The sequence below is a fragment of the Alligator sinensis genome, unplaced genomic scaffold, assembly GCF_000455745.1.
Source record: "Alligator sinensis unplaced genomic scaffold, ASM45574v1 scaffold823_1, whole genome shotgun sequence".
In the NCBI taxonomy this organism is placed as follows: domain Eukaryota; kingdom Metazoa; phylum Chordata; order Crocodylia; family Alligatoridae; genus Alligator; species Alligator sinensis.
Genome location: NW_005842272.1, coordinates 1,232,696 through 1,249,701, shown reverse-complemented (window position 1 = coordinate 1,249,701; position 17,006 = coordinate 1,232,696). Strand labels below are relative to the sequence as shown.

At 42.6% G+C, this 17,006-nt stretch overlaps 1 protein-coding gene across 6 annotated transcripts in view; it reads right to left on the bottom strand.

Moving 5' to 3' along the window:
- PTPN3 (protein tyrosine phosphatase, non-receptor type 3) overlaps window positions 1-17,006 on the bottom strand; it is a 306,004-nt gene that overhangs the window by 183,598 nt on the left and 105,400 nt on the right. For all 6 annotated transcript variants that reach the window (XM_025209236.1, XM_025209238.1, XM_025209239.1 and 3 more), the window contains exon 2: window positions 10,434-10,588. In XM_025209236.1, coding sequence (XP_025065021.1) covers window positions 10,434-10,588 — 155 coding nt within the window. The remainder of the gene's footprint in view (window positions 1-10,433; window positions 10,589-17,006) is intronic.

The following is a 17,006-nucleotide window of genomic DNA, read 5'->3' as shown; positions in this document are numbered from 1 at the left end:
GCAGTGCTGGGAGCGGGGGCTATGCCCTGCTGCCACTTGCCCCCTTCCATTGAAGCAAGCCACGCCCACATCCCCCCACCCGCCCCCACCCCAGCTGGGCAAGCAGCAGCAGGGCCGAGCCCTCGCTCCAAGAGCTGCCATGCCGACATCCTGCACCCCCACTCCCCTGCCCCAGCTGGGCAGCTTGTCCCAGCCCAAACCCTTCCTCCCCTACGTCCCTTCCCTCCCCCAAACGCAACAGATTTACCAGCTGAAGGCAGCTGAGCTGCCTGTTTACTCTATGGCCAAATCTCCGAAATGGCACCAAATCTTTTGGATCTGTTTCGGTTGAACTGAATCAGGACAGTGATTCAAACCTCTGAATCAAATCACTGTCCTCTGAATCTGCCAAATCCAAATCAAATACTTGCTGCTTCGCACAGGCCTAATGTGTAGGGCAAGCTGTCAGGAGGAGGGAAAAAGGAACAACAACTTGCACCGCTGCTTCTGAGCACCTAGAGGAGCTCTTGCTGGTCAGCAGAACCCCTGAAAGAATTACCTAACTCTTCTAAAGAGTAATCCCCTAGGATCCCTGGGGTCTCCCCTGGGAAACAAACTAGGGAAGGGAGAAGAAATCCTCCCCCTACTTCTATAGATGCACCAACACATCGGTCCAATATCGGATCAGCACCAACATAAAGAAAATTGACTGTATCAGAAATTGGCTTGAAGTGGCCGATAATTTGGCTGATGAATGCTTGTGCATGCATGCAGCCGCAGCGCAGCACAGGCAGCAAGGCGAGGGAGGGAGTGGGGCTGCCCCACCCTGCCCCGCAGAGATCTGCCCCCCCTCACCCCACGCCCTCCCGAACAAGTGGCAAGAGCAGCAGCAGGAGCTGCTGGACAAGCGGCACGCAGTGGCAGGAGTTGCCCTCCCCCTGGACGAGCTGCAGCTCTGTCCTGCACCCACCCCGCCCAGGCAGCAGCCACCGCAACCCCAGTCCCCTGCCTCATCGCAGGGGGCCTCCCCCTCCTCTTTTACCACAATGGACTTACCAACTGGACTCAGCTGTATTGCAAATCAGATCGGTGTCGACCAATATGCCTCCTTAAAAAAATCGGCTATCGATATCAGCCCCCAAAATGTCTACCAGTGCACGCCTACCTACTTCCCCCCCATGTGCACATGGAGCAGAGGGCATCCTGCCCTGCTGGAGCAAAGCCCAGGTCTCCAGAGCAGCAGCAGGGCCCAGGTGAGGGTGGTGGAGGGGGGCTGGAGGAGGGGAGGTGGCAATACAGCCAGGCAGACTCCCCCACAAGAAGTTTGCTGCTGTCCAGGAAACCTAGGCTGCACTGTGGCCCCCTGCACTGGCTCCTTGCCCTTGTATAGGGAAAATGGGGTGGGGGGGTGGTGAGGATTCTCCCCCATGCTTGCTGCTGCTCAGGAAACCCTGTGTTCAGCTCCAGCATAGCAAGGCTGACCTTGCTCACCTGCTCTGTGCTCACATGGGGAGAGAGCCAGGGTATTTCTCCTGCTGGGTGCTGCTGGGTATGGGGAATGAACTTAGGGCTCAGATCTATACTGGGTCAGGAGTTTCCTCCTTGTTCTTTTTAAAAGAAGTTTATACTAGAGATGGAGTACTGCAACCTGGGATGCCAGAAGACAAGCATATTGCTATCATACAGTGTATTCCTTGCTACATGTGAAAATTAAAGCTGGTTAGCAACTGGCTATGTAGTACATGTTTTTGCGATCTAACTTTATAGCTGGTTGGAGCAGTTAATAGCATGATAGATACTTTGCACATGTAGCTGTTCTCAGTTAATTGTACAATGACTATAACATGTAGACAGGGACAGCAAGTCTGCAAACCTGCAGTCTGCAGAAAACTCAAAATAATTTAAAAAGCAAACACAATATTGCATTAACAAAACCAGACCTGCTTAGTCTCAGCTGGTTTTCTGGAAGAAGAAAAATTTCCTCACCCTGTTCCATGTGCCCCTTCCATCCTTTTGTACAGACTCATCCTTTGGATGTTTTCCAGTTGAATGTAGGTATTATAACAGATCAGAGAGGCCATTATAGGCTGTACAGGTAACCAGCACCTCAATTTTCATGTACAAATGAACTAGCAACCTATGATCATTTAGGGGCATAGACATGTGTCTGTCCTCACCTGTTTGGTCAACTAAAACTCTGGCTAACCATAAACTATACTTGTTAAAGCTTCTGAGATGCCTTCAACACGATTTTCAAATATGACAAGCTGCAGTACTGTACAGCCTTCAAGAAAAAAAAAAAAAGAATAAATGACTGCACCGCAAAGAAAGACAGAGACAGAGTCACTTGACAGGCTGAAACTGAAAAAGGTTAAATTTCTGGTCACTCAGAGTAAGTATTTGGGAGCACAAAGGTAACTTGTCTAGTAACAAAGCAGACAATACTGAATTTGACAGCAAACACCTCTGAATACAATAGTAATCACAGGTTGTCAGCTCCTCAATTACTTCCTCTCATCCTGACTGATTTTGAAATTCTTGGTTCCTTCCTCACCCAGTCACTTGAAAGGCAGGAAAACAATCCTCTCTCAGTCTGACAGAAAGACAACCACTATGTTCACAAAAGTCAGGAATTCATTGGTTAGAGTTAGACAACGAGGCTGCTTGCAGACGTACACAAATAAATAAATAAATAATTTTTAAAACCCCACTCTTTACCTGAAGAAGCAACACATTAGTTCAACCCAGCTCTGCAACATCTGTATAGATCAGGCGCTTCAGCAGGGCATAATGAAGCTTTTATCTAAAGCCAATTCAATCAGTATTAGATAAAAGCACCAAAAAAGCCCCACTAAACCACCCAATCTATACAGGTGGTGGAGAGCTGGGTCAAACAAACAGGATGCCTCTTCTGGGCATGTGCTGGGCATGGTGCAGAAGTGCACCAAATTTAAAAGTGAAGCATGGATTTTTACTGACCATAAAGTAAAAGTACATAGCATAATTAGATGTAGCTATCTTTATAGTTAAGATGTACAAATATTTCAGTTTTAAAGGTCACCTGCAGTGACCTGACAGAATGGAACCTTGATCCAATGGCTAGGAGACCAAGACAACTAGAGATTTCGTTCCACTGCAGCCTTCATCGGCCTTCACAGCTGTTGAGATTCTAACACCTTCTTCCACCTGCACTGCCATTGAGGATTTGTAGTCATGGCTAGGGGATGGGCAGGCTTAATATAGTGGTGACCTGTATTCACCATGTCTGAGCACTATCAAAGGATATAGATGGCTTTTGAGGAGGGAAAGCATTGCCATCTGCTGTCCTTACCTCATCCTGGTGGTGTTGCTGCTGCTTGGTCTGTGACTGCTTATTCAGAGTTACCCCTGGTTATTTCATAGGTAACCTGGTCATCCACCACCTGTGAACATGCTGGGTAACAGTACAGCTCTGCCCCACAGGCTGAGTTTTCAATGATAGCACCCAGTCCACAGCTACTTCCCCCAATTCTTTCACCATGGCTTAGGATAGACACAGCCATATGTCTATGTTAAATCACACCCTGTGTCTATCCCAACTCTGGTGTTGGTTCAACAAAAGGTATCATCCACAATAATTCTTGCCTCTCACATAAAAAAGAAACACATTTAAATATCATGAGGCGAACTAAATTCAGTCAACTTAGGTGAAGTTTGGCTAAACCGCACAGATGGAAATTGCTAAAATTTCCTTAAGAACTACACTGAACCACAATTTGTCGACCTACTGCAGATGTTCAACACTGATTTTCAGATTAAAAATAATACCTTTAAGTACCTTTAAAATATCTAGTCATTTGATTTCAAATAAATACTGATGTAGATCCAGGTAAAAGTTAAGGATTTAAACATTTTGCATTTTTGTACAAAGTAAATAGTCTCAAGTTAAATTTTTCACTCTCATCCATCATTCTTGTATGTAAACCCAGAAAGCCAGCCTACCACCAAATACAAAATGCTTGGTAGCATTCAGATGCAAATCGTCCAATTCTCTTCACCTGATAGCCCATCAAGGCACAAAACAAAAACTGTAGCGTACCACAACTTAAGAGGTGTGTCCTATAATCCTTCAGTAGCAAAATACATAAGCATGATGAATTTGTTGAAATCTGAATACACTGTAAAACAGCTGAATTCATGTGAAGCATGGTGACATAATTCATACCCCCCCCCCATATGTATCATATACATACCAAACGCCTATTTTTAACTGGACTTTTCATCCACAGTTCTCAAAGTGTTTTAAATAGAAGGATAAGAATTGCTACCACTTTATATATGGGGCACAGGAATAAAGAGAGGTAAAGCACCTTCAGGTCAGTGGTGGAGCCAATGCAAAACCCCTGTCTGCTGCATTCACTTTACCTTATCTAATTGCCTTTCTTCAGCAGAACTCAGCTTTCCTCCCTCAGACCCTAATATTACTACACAGGGTTAAAATAGCAGTAAGTAGAAATAAGTAGAACAGAGTAAAAGACATCTACTTGCTCAAAAAAGGCAGAGTCCCACTACTAACTCCCTATCTTAAATAACTCACAGAAATAACCCCTCACGCATCTAGGAACAAGCATGCCTTTCAAATAATACATCTATTAAAACAGGGGCAGCTAGCCTGTGGCACATGTGCCACAAATGGCATGAGCAGCCTGTGTGGCATGCAGTAGACTAGGGAGACAAGCAGCAGAGGCAGATAGGGTAGGAAGCAGAAAGCAAAGCAGCAGATGGAGAGAGGGACTGTATCATATAAAAGTAAGGTTAGAAGAGACCTTGGAGGGGCACTTGGGGGACATATGGGGCCAATGTGGCATATCTGCCAAAAAGGTTGGCCCCCAACCAAGTAACCAAGTCCTTGACCACTACAATCTAGGCACAAAACTAATGATTGGAGCATTTTTACAGTCTATTCACATACACTGATAAAAGTATGATGGATGACATATGTCATATTGAATGAAATAGTTTGAATGTTTGTAAAGGTTGCCCATTAGCCAGTTTCAGGAAGAAGATAAGATTTATCTCCTTATCTAGCTCATTGTTTTGGAACTACGTGCAAAATGTCCTGACTTCGCTTAAAGCCTTAATTTAAATTTAATCTTTAGAAGTCTTTTACAAAGAGAGCAAATATCCTGAGTTCCGAGACATCAAAGCCTAAGGCTTTTTAACCAGATTGGTAAGAAAAGGGCATTTGCAGTGATATGGAAGTCTCCCCAGGAGTAATTTAAAATGCTCAACAAAGGTAATTTCAAAAGAATCTGTTGAGTAAGATCCGAGCCCAAATTTGGGAGTAGTGACAAGTTGAGTAGGAGACGGCAGCTCACGCAATAAAAACTGTAATTTACTGTCCCAATTTGGAGGTGACTTCACTTGCAGAACAACGAAGGAAGAATCGCAAGTGTAGCCCGGAACAGACTGATCACCTGATCCAACCTCTCTGTGAACACGAATTTCTTAGTTCACGCTGAAGCTGCAGAGCGCCCGAAAGGGACTGAAGGAAGGGGACTTAGTCCTATCACTGCTGAGCCTAGCTCATTGAATCGTATTGCTGAGGTCAGCCTATTGAATCGTATTGCTGAGGCGAGCCCATTGAACCGTACTACTGAGGCCAACCCATTAAATTGTACTACTGAGGAATGAAACCATATCTTGGTATTTGGCTTCTCGGAATTCTAGGATTGTAAGTATATTATGAAAAATAATAGTATTGATTCAAATTTAACTTTTAGTTGTAATTGTAGTTGTTTTTGTAACACTAATTCTTATAGCATTGTTTGGGAAGGAAGTGCATTCGGAGCATTGTTTCTGATATATGTAATTATTGTGTTCTTAATGTTTGTGGTATTTCTTAAAGCTAAGCAGTGTTATATACGTAGCAAAGAGTTTTAAAATAAAATTGTGTTGTATAAATTAAGTGTGTAATCATTGTGAAATCACGCAATCAGCTAACTACTCCCCCAGCCAGTGCATCAAAACGAATCAGTAAATTGTGTGGGATTTTCTCTATTCCATAACCCACTAGAGACAACATATGGTCAAATTCATTGACTAAATATGGTTGAACAGGCTAGATATATTTTTCCCTAAGCATGTGGGCGAGATGACAGTCCACATATTTAAGAGAAGTGGTCTGAATCTGAACCATCTTGTTTAAATCACTCCAGCTATAGCACATCAGAGCAGTAAATATTTACATTATAGTCACATCCACCTCTTGTCTTTCAGAATTAAAGATTTTTAGAAGAGCTAATTTAAAAGAAACAAGTTCAAAAAGATTTTGAACTTTAGATTTCACAACAAGCAGGTTGCAGCTACCTAGTGGGCAATAAATATTTCTTACTGTTACACAAAGTAGCTTATTTTATTTGGAAAACTGTCACTTATCCTCCATAAACAAGGGACAAAATTTTTGCAATACAACATATGAACAAATGTTTATCCATCTAAAACAAAACCAAAGGCTGGAAGTGAAAATGTGATTTTTCATTAAAAACAGCACTTCACGAATCTGTCTACCGGTGATAGGTCAATAAGCAAAAAGGTTAACAAGCATAAAGTTTGTCAGTGCTCACATGAAAAAAAAAAAAACAAAGCATACCTTATTATACACCCTGTTATATCTTACCTTCTGTTCACAACCCCATGTAATCTTTGCAGCAGATACCATAATTGCTTCCCTGCATTTAGAAGAATACTTTAAACTTATTTTATACTATATTTTAAGATCGCATAGCAGCCAAAAATGCAGCAAATCAATGTTGCATGACCAACCAACTACTCATTATCAGTAAATAAGTCATGAAGCTACGGTGGTTTTCTGATTACCACTAGAAAAGAAGATTCAATGTCTATTTCTACTGGTTTTCCTCATTCTTTCTATTTTTTCAGACCTAGTGAGGGTATGTGTCAAGACAGATTTATCATTGGTAGCCAGGTAAAGCAATCCCTATGGGACATCAAATCAATAATGAATGACTGGGAATATATATTGTTTACCTTCTTTATCACCACAAGGGCATTAGAAGTAGATCACCTGATCTTAGACGTACTGAAAAGTAAGGTTCCATAGTAACAGTTATCAGGACAAGGTTCAGTTCAATAGCTGATAACTTGTGAGGGTTCCTACACATTAAATATGAGCCCAAGAGATCATTATTAGAAAAATGAAAGACCAGAACACCCCATTTACTTTTTATAAAGTTGCTATGAAATAAAAAATAACTTATTTTCCAACAGGAAGTAGAGAGGCAGAAAGTCTCTTCATACTGGTGTTATTATATGATAAAGAAAGCATTGAAAACGTTTTGAAAAAGACCAATGATTCCAAACCAGAGACATTCAAGTGAAAGTATGTGGACTTCAGTTGGTGGTTCTCAAGTGGGATACTACAACTCCAGCCCCACCACTGCTGTTTTTAAGAGACATGTTGGAGCAACTTAGAAGCAGCTACAGCAAAAAGCATGCCTGCCTGCATTACATGATACAGGAACATGGGCCATTTCTGCTGCAGCTCTTCCTGGTTCTGCTCCAATGTGCCTCCAGAAAACTGAGATGCACAGAGCAGTTCTATCTAGTGGCAGCTTTTATCTCCAAGCTGCTGCTACCATTGCCAGGGGGTCAACTGCCTTGACTATGTGCACTGTTTTTCAGCAGGTGTCAGACTCGAACCATGAAGAGCTGCAAAAGAAGCGGCATGCCTGCCCGAGTAGCATAATGCAGGCAGGCTCGCCTTTCTGTCACAGTTGCTTCCCGATCTGCCTCTGCAGAAGGCACAAGGTGCAGTTCCACTTAGAAACAGCAGCAGTAGCAGTAACCATGCAGCAGCACCCTCACCACTCTTCACCTGCTCTCTTCCCCTTCCTAGGCCTCATGTGTTCTTCTGCACAGTCCTTGCCCCTCCCACCCTCTCAGCACTTCCCATGCAGTGCACGTGCAGCCTGGCACCTCGTCTCTGTTGGCCGGGCATCCCTGGACTCTGTCACTTACAGCCCCAGGGCTAGCATTCAGAAGGGATAGCCCTGAGAGAACTACGGGAAGAATTTGGTCCAGTTGCCCCCACTCCCCACCAGTGACTTGCAGCCATGTGCAGGGAATCACTGCTGCAGTGGTTGCAAGTGTGCTCTGGGCCAGACACAGTTAGGGTCTGAAGGAGGAGAAAATAATATAAACATATAATCAATTAATAGCATTAATCATACAATGATAATGTTTAGATGATCATATTAGTAATATATTTATATTAGCTTTATAAATGAGGTGCTACTAAATTCTGAAAAGTTTTAGAGGGATACACCTAGGGTCTATAAAGGTTCAGAACCACTATCTTCAGTGGAGTTTCAGTACTTTTGAAACTGTATGAGAGTGCACAGTACCAACAGAAATGATGCTCTAAGGTCAGGAAGGTCTCTAAAAAATCTTTTGACTTTTAAAATGCCATTATATTCCTCAGAAATAGCTAAAATAAAAATCTGAAAGTCACTAGCCAAAACAGAAGTTGCTCCATTTGTCAATCACAGTGGCTTTGCCTGCATAGCTATGTTAGAGCGTGCTCGTTTTTCATACTGTTAGCCAGCAGAGCTATGCAACATAACGCGGTATAAGACAGGGGCAAGCAAAATACAGGCAAATGGGGCAGATTCAACCCACCAGGCACTTTCATCCAACCTGCAATGCCCACCAACTAATTGCACCCCGCCCAGCCATTTCACCCATTAGGGTAGCAGCAAAGTGCCCATGTATATACTACCCCCGTCTCGCCAACATATTCTATTGGGCCTTGCTCCCATCCTTGTGGGCTGAAGGGCCCAGCTGGCCAGCACACTGTCCAGACAGGGCTGCTGCTGCCACTGCTGCAGCTGGTGGGGGACCTGCTGCAGTCTAGAGGTTAGGGTGGGACTTCTTTTGAAAGATGTCCAGGCTCAGATTCTGGAGGGACTCAAGACCAACAGAGTTCCAGAGCTGAAGAGCAACTGTCAAGAACAATTTCCTATAAGTTTTCATCAAGCAGATTTGGCAAACTGATGTTATTTGCAGGAAGCTGTTCTTGGATTGCAATGGGAAGTAAGGTAGAAGAGGGTGTCCTGGGTGTAATGGCCAGAGAGAATGCAGAGGGTACTTCTATTCACCTCCACAAATGAAAGAGTGGTGAAGGAATGAATAAAAAGCAATGAACATTCCAGCTCCTATGACAAAAAATTAATGACCCAGCCGAACTATTTTATAAACCCCCCCCACCAAAAAGCATATTTTCAGCATTACCACCTTCAAAATCAGCAAAAATGTGTTCCCACTAAAGCACATGCTCACAAAAATAGATAGATACATAGATAGATTTTCTTGATTTATATATCTGGAAAATCCATACAGATACACTTAGACTACTTGAAATAGAAGCTAGGTACGGCTATTTCCTAGATCAGAGGTGGGAAATTATTTGGGCCTGTAGGCCACATAGGGAGTTCTGATGAGCTGTTGTGGGCCAGGTCAGCACACCCCACAACCCTGCACAACAGCTCACCAAAACTTCTTAAATGGCTCTACTCTACGCTGAGCTGGGGACACAGGTGGAGCTGAGGCTGGGATGGTGGGGTACTGACAACACAGGGCCAGGGCCCAGAGCACAGCTGTGATCCACTGCCTACATGTCCCTGCAACAGGCGCCGGTTTTGCGGGCACGGGTGTGCAGGGAGTGGATCACGGCTCTGCCCCAGGCTCTGGGCTCTCCATGGAGACTGGCTGGGACCCACATGTAAACAGACAGGATAGGGCTGCGGCAGGCAAAGAGCTGCATCTGGGCCCAGGGCCCAGAGCAGAGCTTCAATCCATTCCCTGCATGCCCCCGCAAGCAGCGGACCATACCTCTGCCACGGCCCCAGCCCCACACTGTCACCACCCCACAATTCCAGCCTTGCCCACCTGCCCTGATTCCAAACACCACTCCCCACCCACCCACAGCCCCATGCCTTACCCACACAGGTCCCACTCACAGCAGCAGGTGCAGGTCTGATGGACCGCGGTGTCCAGGAAGCAGGGGAAGTCCAGCCACCACACTGTCCCAGCCCCACTATGTGCCTGGGAGCGTCAGGACTGGCAACACGTACCCCGGCCCAGGCTACCACTGCGTCTGGGCTGGGCATAACTGAGGGACCTACCATAGGCTGGACAAAATCTTTCAGTACACCGGATCCAGCCTGCAGGCCGTAATTTGCCCACTCTTGCCCTAGACACATTTGGCAAAGTAAGAATTAACATCAACTAACATCAGTTGAAATTAAAGACAGTTAAAATACCAGATTGGTATGCTCAATTCATAACCAGTAACACCAACATATTCCATGATAAAAATGGATATCTGTAATCCAAAATAAAAGCAATACATCTATATTTGAAGAAAAGGAAGAAAAGAAAACTTTAGAACTTACATTGACTTTGAAGCTTTGTATTGAGCCATCCAGAAAGTGGACGTTACAGATAATCTCTGATCGGGTCTTCTCTTTTGGCAGCTCTGATGAACGTATATTATTTATTCTCCCACCTAATGCTCGTAACCGGGAGTTCATTACTATTTCTGAATAACCTGTAAAGCAAAAAGTGTATTTAATAAAACCCTTAATTATAAAAGATACGTCTCGTAAGTGATTCATCTGTTTCATAGTTGGTAGGGTCGGAAGGGACCTGAGCAGGTCATCAAGTCCAACCCCCTGCCATGGCAGGAAAGAGTACTGGGGTCAGACGATCCCGGCAAGGTGCTAATCCAGCCTCCTCTTAAAGACCCCCAAGGTAAGAGCCAGCACCACTTCTCAGAAGTTGGTTCCAGATCCTAGCCACCCTGTGAAGTAGCGCCTCCTGATGTCTAGACTGAATCTACCCTCTGCCAGCTTGTGACCATTATTTCTTGTTGTTCCTGGTAGTGCTCGGGGGAACAGGGACTCCCCCAATGCCTGCTGGTCCCCTCTGACTAGTTTGTAAATGGCCACTAGATCCCCCCTCAGCCTTCTCTTGTGGAGGCAGGTTCAGGTCCTTTAGCCTCTCCTTGTAGGGCCTGCCCTGCTGACCCCTGATCAAGCAAGTGGCCCTCCTCTGGACCCTCTCCATGTTGTCTACATGCCTCCTGAAGTGCGGTGCCCAGAACTGGACGCAGTACTCCAACTGCGGCCTGACCAGTGTCGCATAGAGGGGGGAGGATCACCTCCTTGGACCTGCTTGAGATGCATCTGTGGATGCATGACAAGGTATGGTTGGCCTTCCTGACCGCATCCCCACACTGTCGGTCCATGTTCATTTTGGCATCAATAATGACTCCAAGATCCTTTTCTGCCTTTGCACTGACGAGAAGGGAGTTCCCCAGCCTGTAGGCACGCTGCTGGTTCTCCCCCGCCAGGTGCAGTACCTTGCACTTGTCAGTGTTGAAACCCATCCTGTTCTCATCCACCCACCCCTGTAACCTGTCTAGGTCTGATTGCAACCTATTCCTCCCTTCTAGCGTGCCCACTTCCTCCCACATCTTAGTGTCACCTGCGAATTTGAACAGGGTGCTTTTGAACCCGTTGGCCAAGTCGCTGATGAAGATGTTGAACGGTGCAGGCCTAAGGACCAAGCCCTGCGGAACCCCACTGCCCACATCCCTCCAGGTCGAATAGGACCCATCCACCACCACTCTCTGGGTGAGTCCCTCCAGCCAGTTAGTGACCCAATTGATTGCGTAGGTGTCAAAGTCACAGTCCCCTAGTTTTGTTTTTTTTTTAAATGAGAATGGGGTGAGAGACAGTGTCGAAGGCCTTCCTAAAGTCCAGAAATACTATGTCCACTGCTACACCTGCGTCTAAGGATTTTGTGACCTGGTCATAGAAGGCCACCAGGTTGGTCTGACAGGACCTGCCTCTAATGAACCCTCTAATGAACTGTTTACAATGAGACCTGTCAATTACTTCTGATAAAAAATGGGATTTACAGACGCTTCCCACCCTCTATCCACCTTTTATTCTACAGTAATTAACACAAGTTTTAAAAAAATTAGGTCATATTCTTTCAAAAATCTTTATCAGGTAAAAAAACAAAGTTTGGGGTAAAGATTAGGCAGTGAAAGCTGATGCTTATAAATGTTATGTGAGCTTAAAAAATGCTAACTCGTATAGTTCGCAGCCAAGGTTTTATAGCCAAGAGAAAAAAAATCCATAACGATCATAACCGAGAATTTTAAAAATATTTTCCTGGATGCCCAGAAAGCTGAACAGGCTGAAACACAAAAAAAGAGACAATAAGGGGAGGAAGGGAGGAATTTGTTATCAACGGATCATCTGTAAATATTGCTGTGTAAACAGAAGTACTGCTTCCTATCACAAGAACAGTTCACTAATTAGGCAAATGATTCTCAAATCAGGGTGCCATAGCATCCGGGGGGTGCCTGGCAAGCCTTTCCTGGTTGCTTCAGGGTGCCACAACGTTCCCACTGTTAGGCACGCAAACATAATTGACAAAAGAAACAGAGATTCCAAATAGGAATTTAGTGTTAAATACATTCTGACCTATTGTGGTCTTTCTGAGTTCTTTGCTACAAAAAACTTTATCTATTATTTTTCTATAGTAAAAAAAGTAGTGAAAAATAAGCTGCCATTATCTGAAGCATGTCTAGAATCAAATGAAGGGTGCTTCAAGTCTAAAAAAGGTTGAGAAAGACTGAACTAGGCTTTCTAGCTCATTGAATCTGGGCTGGAAACTAAAGTACCAAGTTAAATACCAATCTTTGTGAATTTATTAGAAGCTGTTTACAATGAGACCTGTACAATTTGAATCCTCAATAGACCCCTGGCCAGAATAATTAAGACATGGCATGTAAAGATTCTAGGGTTCTCCTGTTTTCCAATCCTAATCCAAAATTTAGTTGTGTTTTTGTTTCTTTTTAAATAAAGATGATTGAAAACAAAACTTTATTCTGTAGCATCCTTTCAATAGATATTTGAACTGGCACACACTTACCCATTGACTAGTGTTTCCTGTGCAATTTTGGTATAACTGGCATTTCAAATGTATTAGGACAGATATTATAAACAGGCAAATGAAAATTAATTCAAAGCCATCCTGCAAAGTAATTCAGCATTTTACTCAAACAGAACACCGTATGATCTCCCCCAGAGAGATCACTTCTTGCATCCCAGTGTTCCATGAATTCACCGATAAACTGATACGTAAAAATAATTTATGTACAGACAGTAAAACATAAGAGAAAGAAATGAAGCAAGGCTGAGATGCAAACTTGCTTCAGAGTGGAATTTTATATAAGTAGTGTGATGAGCTATCTTGACATTACAGTCTCTTTATAAAACATCTGATACACTCCTTCACAACAGAAACATTCAATGACATGTCAAGCATGCAAAGATATGCAACGTTATCCTTACATAGCTTTCATTTATTGGCCAATTTATAGACATCTTTATGTATATTGAAAAATCAAAATCTGTAATAAATTGTTCAGGCTCAATTCCTTATCCAGCATGCTGCTTTTTCCCCCCATCTTATCATCTTCTCCATCATGGAACAAATACAAAAATGAATCATCTTCTATTTTTCTGCTTTAAAAAAAAAAAAAAAAAAAAAAAAAATTATTTGCACCATGAAAGGATTACTGCCACAAACTATTACTAACCCAGTGCTTTAAAATATCTCTTTTGATATGTGATTGTTTCATACATTAAAGGTGCTTCATATTCATTGAGCATCACCTATGCTGTGCACCAAGTAAAAAAATAATTGTGAAATCATGTAATTACAAGCTGTTTCATACAGCATGCCATTCAAGGAGAAGGATAATTAAGATTAGCCTTTCCTACTTTTTTTAGTGCTGGACTTTGCAACCTTAACTTTCTTTTAATGTTTAATCAGTTATTTTTCATAAGGTGACAAAACATGGATTCCATCATGAAGATCACCTCCTTCTCATACGGCTCATCAAATCTTTTAATACAAAACAACCATCTCTATCTTTTAAGCTAATTGATTGGTAGCAGTAGGTGGCTGTTACCTACCCAGGACTAGCCACTAGATGAGGAAGAAATATTACATTAGCTGGATTCAAAGCTGGAAGAATGCCTCCTGCTCTTAGTTCTGGTACTTTATGCCAAAGCAGACTCCCAGATGCTTCAAAAAATAAATGGGAAAGTATGAACCTACTCAGCCCTTACATTCCTGGAGTGGAGTATGCTCAGAGAAAAACTAAATCCTTAGAGAATTCAGATGCCAAATTCTTAAAATTCTCTACTAACAATGAACAACCAGATTTTGAGAGGCTTAGAATTTGCACAAACTTACACTTGGAATTCTTTTTTATAAATACTCCCTATCACAGGCAGTAGAGCAGCATTTCATTAAAATTAGGTAACACACACACTGCATATGCATATACATACACACACTTAAAAAAACACAAGGACAGTACAGCAATTTATTGGACTGACATTGTTTTGTTTTATGAAAGGAAAAGTATAAAATACTGTAGGTGTTAGTGTTACTACAACTAATAGTACATAACAACATATATCATTCCAATCTAATCTCACAATAGAGTCCTCTTCCTAAATTTCTAATAAGTTATATGAATACCCCAAAATAGATGACAGGCAATTTTACTAGTTCATCTTGCCATCTAGGAATATGAACCCCCAGGGTTTTTTTCAAAGTGACAACTGTACATCTCTCCTATATCTGGATTACCTTTTCACCAAGCCAATAAACTGCAATTTGCTCCCTGAGCCTAAGGCCAAATTCTACTAAATGCTGTTACAGAAGGCAAAGTATAAGAGATGGTAATAGAACTGACATTCCTTTAAGATGTCAGTGAAATGCCAGTACCCAGTTTTCTATAATCTAGGTAGAATTCAGAATGGCAAAAAGAATATTAACACATCCTATGACTGCGGAGCATCCAATGCCTTCACAAGTAAACATGACCTAACTTTTTCTGTCGCAAAAACCTATTAATTACAGTTCTCCAAGTATTTGTGAAAAGTCTCCAGAAACCTCAAACATTTAATTGGTAATCTATACTCTTCATCGGTAATCTATACTGCAAGGTTTAGTGATGTGCTCAAACAGTTAAAATACTGATCACATTAGAATTATATTTGTTAGTATACTAAGGTTCTATGCTGAGTGTGCCAAATAAAAACAGGAATTGGGAAGTTCAAGCACTAATGCTTTAATGAGATGACAAGGTTGCACAGACCATATAAACCAAAGACTTCGAAGCCGTTGAATTTTGTAACCACATACCACATCACATGAGTCAGCCAAATTAGTTCCATGAAATCTGTCCTTTTCACAGGAACGGAATGCCACTCCTTTCCCAATGGCAGATTACATTGAAAACTCACCGCTTCACCTGGATTACCTCATTCTTCCACACAAAAATAAAAGAAGTGTTTAATCAGGCCTGCCTTAAATTCAACATGCATTTTCATTTAGGAATCAATTGCTGAAACACCATCATGGATTAGATCAAACATGGCATCCTAGGTGCAAATAGTTCAGAGGAAGTTATTAAAACGGCTCTGAAGAAGGACAAGGGTCCTGATGTGGAGTTCTAGCATAAACTCCTCCTGTGCTTAGAAAGAGAGGACTTAAATGACATGAGAGAGTTCTGAGGACTTGTCTCTCCACAGCCCAGGCTAACCAGGGCCTATAATTACAGGCAAAATCCAGCATCATTTCCTTACCTGTGGGCTGGAGCATGTCTATCATTTCTAGTCACACTTTTTAAAGCAGTTACATTTGAATATGTACCAATCACTGCAATGTTTAGCAACTGCAAGGACATGGTAATTATCACAACATGAAGTAGTTCAAACCCCCAAAAACTTTTAGTAAAATTTTAAACGTGAAATATTTATTTTCATGTTATAATTTTAAAATGTATCCATCCTGTAACAATAATATGCAATAATCTTAGCTCTAATTAATGCAGCTCCACTACAGAATTAATGCATGTCTAAAGCATTAAATACACTTTATACTTGAACATGTTTATCATGCCTTCTGTGACAATTACATTGTGATGATATTGGACTGAGTCAAAAGACCTTAATTTATTTTCCTGTACAAATATCTGGATTTTTCTTATTCTCTATTTTTAGAGAATCAAGGAGCTACTTCCTGGTACCTATCTTCATGAACAATTCAACATTTTTAATATTAAGCAATAGTAACTGCAACCACACCCACTTCTTGAACCAGCTTTCCTGTGTGTTACTTCAAATCAAGATTATCTTTTATCTACTCTAGAACCTACAATTGTAAAAAGTAATTTTTCATACCATCATTAAAATATTTAGTGCCATTTTGCCAGTGTAGGCAGTTTAAGTTGCTTGTTATTACCACTTTATTAAACTACTGCAACAGAGGTTTCTACTCCATGAACAGTGTAAACGTTTTCTTCTAAATTGGGCTGTATTCACAGGATACCTGCCAGATTTTTCCCAGTACCTCCTTTAAACTTTATTTATTAGACCTATATGCTGCCCTTCTCAAGAATGGCTCCTGGAGGCTTACTGTAACAGACAGAAAGAACAAATGGAACAGAACAGCGTTCAGCAACATCCAGCCTAAAAGCCACCAGAGCTGGCTCAGAAAGCCAGGGGGCTTTGTGCCTATAATGCAGAAGTGCACAGACACATTGGTCCAATATCGGATCGGCACAGATATAAAGAAAACTGATCATATCGGAAATCGCCCTTATGTGGGCAATAATTCGACTGATAAATGCTCATGCATGCGTAGTCACAGTGCAGCACTTAAGCAGCGAGGAGCACAGCCCGGCAGCTTGGAGAGCTGCATGCAGCTGATGAGTCTGGTGTGGTAGAAAGGGAGGGGGGAAGACGGTAGAGGGGGAGTGGAGTGAAGGGGCAGATAACGGCCCCCGCAGTAAGGGAGGAGTGGGGCTGGGGCAACTGCTGCCCAGCCAGGGCTGGTCAGGTATGTGACGGAGCTACGGCTCGTCCTGG